The sequence below is a fragment of the Salvelinus sp. IW2-2015 genome, linkage group LG27 (genome assembly GCF_002910315.2).
Source record: "Salvelinus sp. IW2-2015 linkage group LG27, ASM291031v2, whole genome shotgun sequence".
Taxonomy (NCBI): Eukaryota; Metazoa; Chordata; class Actinopteri; order Salmoniformes; family Salmonidae; genus Salvelinus; species Salvelinus sp. IW2-2015.
The window spans coordinates 8,769,470-8,774,381 of NC_036867.1; the positions used below are offsets into that span (position 1 = coordinate 8,769,470).

A 4,912-nucleotide genomic window follows, 5' to 3' on the forward strand; every position below is an offset into this window, starting at 1 on the left:
CACACACACACACACACACACATTGATGTAGACATTGTGGGTGAGACATTTCCAGCAAAAGAATAGGTATCTGGACTGGTGGCCAAATATGCAATGTTCACATAATCTCTCTGAATTCGTTCTGTTGCACCATCACCGTCATAACCCATGTGGGATTTAGATCTACTGTTTGTCATTCCTACTCATGTGGGATTTATATTGTAATGACCAAGAGACCACCTGTAGGAGCCAATAAAATGAACCAGCCTAACACACACACACACACACATTGATGTAGACATTGTGGGTGAGACATTTCCAGCAAAAGAATAGGTATCTGGACTGGTGGCCAAATATGCAATGTTCACATAATCTCTCTGAATTCGTTCTGTTGCACCATCACCGTCATAACCCATGTGGGATTTAGATCTACTGTTTGTCATTCCTACTCATGTGGGATTTATATTGTAATGACCAAGAGACCACCTGTAGGAGCCAATAAAATGAACCAGCCTATTGTAGGAGTGTAATGATGGTGTCTGTCTGTCACCTCCCCTACCTTGACAGGGCTCCAGACTACAGGTGTCCATCCCCACCCTGTCGCCCCTGCAGACACGCCCCCCGAACGCAGCCGGTGGATTGGTCCCCGAGCGGTACCGCCTCCTCACGCCCACGTCACACGTCCTGCTGCAGGCGCTCCACTGGGTCCAGCTGCTCCAGCCACAATCCACTGAGAAAGAGAGACACAGAGAGAGAGAGAAAGAGAGAGAGAGGTTGACAGTCTCTCTTGATTGTTTGGGGTGCTGCCGTCCAGGGCCACACTGAGGAATACTGAGTGAACATATTTGCATATTTGATCAAATTCATCATCAATAATATGACATGAGTAGGCTGCACTGGAGCACACTCACCAGCGCAGGGCGCTGTTCCACACACCATCTCTCCATTATGGCAGGTGCTAAGGACAAAAGGAAAGGATGCATAGACAGAGTCCTATACTATACTTTTTCAAATTTCTTTCCTTTTCAGTAACATTATGTTTATATTCTTCGATGGGAGTACCAGTTGTTGCAGTCGTCCAGTTTCACACTAGCTCCTCCTGGGTACATCTCTCCATGGTGGTAGCATGGGCACTGGGTGAGGGGCACACAAGTGCTGTTGAGTAGGTAGAGTCCCAGGGCACAGTAGCATCCGTCGTAACACTCCGTGGCACACTCCACCTGTGTTGTCATGTCCATACACACCCGTGGGCACGCACCACCGTGAGCCTGACACTGCTCCTTGCTCATGTAGGCCATGCCCTCTGGACACACTCCTACATGCCACACAGATAGTGGGACACACACCAATGCGATGCGATTTAATCTGTCAAATGATTTGCCCACTTTAAATCCCACAGATAATATGTAGTAACCTTGGCGTGAATACATGTTACTGTTTACCTGACCAGGTAGAACTAGGTGCACTAGTAGTAAAAGCCTTGTTATGATGAATTCCAGAATGTGTGTATGATTTCAGAATGTGTGTATGATTCCAGAATGTGTGTATGATTCCAGTTCGTTACCTGAACAGGGGTGGGAGTTGCAGTCTCGGGTCTGGATGTGAGGCCCTGGGCAGGTGCTGCCCCCGTGCTGTGGAGGAGGAGAACTGCAGAAGCGCTCTCTGGTCTGAGCCCCCGAGTCACACTCTGACGAGCACAGGGACCATGGGGACCACTCCGACCAGCCGCCATTCACTGGGGAGGAGGGGGAGACAGCAGGGGGGTGTATCTCAATAATGTAAAGTTCCATCCTTCCTTTCGTCTACACAGATCTGCGACTACAGAATGGGTGAAAGCAACATGGTGGATGAAGGACAGAACATAAGGTGTGTGTATAGAGGATGTACCTGGGCAGTGCACAGTGTTACAGGGCTCCTGATCCTCTGGGTCCCCCTCACAGTCGGTGTGTGTGTTGGTGTGGGTGTAGCTGGGTGTGTTGGTGTGTGTGTAGCTGTGTGTGTTGGTGGGTATGTTACAGGTGCGGAACCTCCTCCTCAGCCCCACCTCGTCCACGTGGTGGAAACAGGTCTTGCTGCACTCTGACCAGGCCGTCCACTTCCCCCACACCGCCTCATCCTTACCAGGGGGACAGGGGGTGAAGCACTGACGAGCCTCTGAGGAGTCCCCAGGACAGGGCTCGACTCTCGTCACTCCTGCTGGGCTCACAGGGGACCTGGGGAGGGGACAGAGGGACAGGGGGACAGGGGATAGAGGACAGATGACAGAGGACAGGGAAAAAAGGATAGAGCATAGGGGACAGGGGATAGGGGACAGGAGACAGATGACAGATGAAAGGGGACAGGGGACAGAAAGCCATCAGAGACACATGATGAGCCACACAATGGTTTATATGTGTCACTGTTGGTGGGATGCTGGTGAGGTGAACCCACCTATAGCGCTGCTGTAATCCAACCCCACAGGAGCTGTCACATGATGTCCAAGAGGACCAGGCTGACCAATCACAGCTGGCCACACAGCTGGAGTTGTCACAGGAGACACGTCCATCTTCACACACACTGGTAGAGAGGGAGAGAAGAAGAGGGAGAACATGTAGCAACATGACATGGCATGAAATGACAATATGACAAAACACAACTATTGACTGTAAGCTTAGAAATGATGTGGGTTGTAGGCAGGCTTGGTGTGTGTGTGTGTGTGTGTGTGTGTGTGTGTGTGTGTGTGTGTGTGTGTGTGTGTGTGTGTGTGTGTGTGTGCCTCTCACCATGTGCTGCAGTTGTCCTTGCTGACCTCTTGTCCAGGCTGCAGTGGCAGTCCCTCCCAGTGGCACCCACACTGACTGGCGTTCACACAGCGCGCATCCTGTAGGAACAAACCAGCCGGACAACGACAACCTGGGTAGCGAGACAGAAGAGAGTTAACTACAGACAGACACACACAGGATGCGTGCACACTCGTGCTCACACACACACACACACACACACACACACACACACACACACACACACACACACACACACACACACACACACACACACACACACACACACACACACACACACACACCACTTAATACCTGTGACACACTGGGAGGTGCAGTTGGGGTAGTGTAGGTGTGAACAGGTGGGGGGACATGGCTCCACTCTACCAGACTGGCAGTCAGCCTCTCTTACCACCACCATGCCTTTAGTACAGCCTAGACAGCAAGCAATTTACATTATTAGAGCTTGACTATTATCAGTAACAATTTAATGGGATATTGCCCATTAAATTGTGTGTGCCACATAATTAATCTATTTTTTTATACCATGTTACAAACATACCATAGTCCAAGACAACATGATCAAACCATAAGACAACATGATCACCTGTACACTCTTAGAAAAAAAGGTGCTATCTAGAACCAATAAGGGTTCTTTGGCTGTCCCTATAGGATAACCTTTTGAATAACCCTTTTTGGTTCCATGTAGATCCCTTTTGGTTCCAGGTCGACCCTTTTGGGTTCCATGTAGAACCCTTCCCACAGAGTGTTCTACAGTACATGGAACCCAAAAGAGTTCTATCTGGAACCAAAAAGGGTTCTCCTATGGGGACAGTCGAAGAGATAACCTATTTATTTGCAGCTCACCTGTCTGTGAGTCTGTGTTGGGGCCGCAGGGCTGGCTGTTACAGCTCTGGGTCTGCAGTCTCATCCCCTCACAGTCACGCCCCCTGTTCTTAGGGGGAGGGTTGGAGCAGGTCCGGTTCCTCCCCCTCAGCCCTCCCCCGCACTGGGTGTCACACGGGGACCAGCCCGTCCACTCTGACCACTGACCGTCCACTGGGAGAGAGAGACGAGAGATGCAGGGATGGGGGAGGTGGGAGAGGAGGAAGCAGAGGAACTTTGAATGAGCAGGGCTTGGTAGAGTACATTAGTGTAAACCAAAGGAGAGTGCAACTGATAGAGAGACGAGAGACAGGGAAATAATGAGTAGGGAGACAAGAAGAGAGAGAAAGAAAGAAAGAAAACAACAACTGACACAAATCTTGAGAAGAGGCAGTCAAAATAGAGGAAGGCACAGACAAAAACAGTCAAAATAGAGGAAGGCACAGACGAAAACAGTCAAAATAGAGCAAGGCACAGACGAAAACAGTCAAAATAGAGGAAGGCACAGATGAAAACAGTCAAAATAGAGCAAGGCACAGACGAAAACAGTCCAAATAGAGCAAGGCACAGACGAAAACAGTCAAAAGAGAAGAAGACACAGACAAAAACAGTCAAAATAGAGCAGACGAAAACAGTCAAAATAGAGCAAGGCACAGACGAAAACAGTCAAAAGAGAAGAAGACAGACGAAAACAGTCAAAAGAGAGCAAGGCACAGACGAAAACAGTCAAAAGAGAAGAAGACACAGACGAAAACAGTCAAAATAGAGCAAGCACAGACGAAAACAGTCAAAAGAGAAGAAACACAGACGAAACAGTCAAAATAGAGGAAGGCACAGACGAAAAACAGTCAAAATAGAGCAAGGCACAGACGAAACAGTCAAAATAGAGCAAGCACAGACGAAAAACAGTCAAAAGAGAAGAAGACACAGACGAAAACAGTCAAAAGAGAGCAGGCCACAGACAAAACAGTCAAAAGAGATCAGGCACAGACGAAAACAGTCAAAAGAGAGCAAGCACAGACGAAAACAGTCAAATAGAGCAAGGCACAGACGAAAACAAGTCAAAATAGAGCAAGGCACAGACGAAAAACAGTCAAAAGAGAGCAAGGCACAGACGAAAAAAGTCAAATAGAGAAAGGCACAGACGAAAACAGTCAAAATACAGAAGGCACAGACGAAACAGTCAATAGAGCAGCACAGACGAAAACAGTCAAAAGAGAGCAAGGCACAGAGAAACTAAAAGAGAAGAAGACACAGACGAAAACAGTCAAAAAGAGAAGAAGACCAGA

General features: G+C 48.6%; 1 protein-coding gene across 1 annotated transcript in view; it reads right to left on the reverse strand.

The window, feature by feature from the left end:
* Window positions 1-4,912, reverse strand: part of sspo (SCO-spondin) — a 75,701-nt gene that overhangs the window by 35,006 nt on the left and 35,783 nt on the right. Inside the window, 9 exon segments of the mRNA XM_070435689.1 lie at window positions 539-709; window positions 891-937; window positions 1,042-1,294; window positions 1,544-1,714; window positions 1,867-2,192; window positions 2,410-2,535; window positions 2,742-2,871; window positions 3,054-3,173; window positions 3,606-3,797. Coding sequence (XP_070291790.1) covers window positions 539-709; window positions 891-937; window positions 1,042-1,294; window positions 1,544-1,714; window positions 1,867-2,192; window positions 2,410-2,535; window positions 2,742-2,871; window positions 3,054-3,173; window positions 3,606-3,797 — 1,536 coding nt within the window.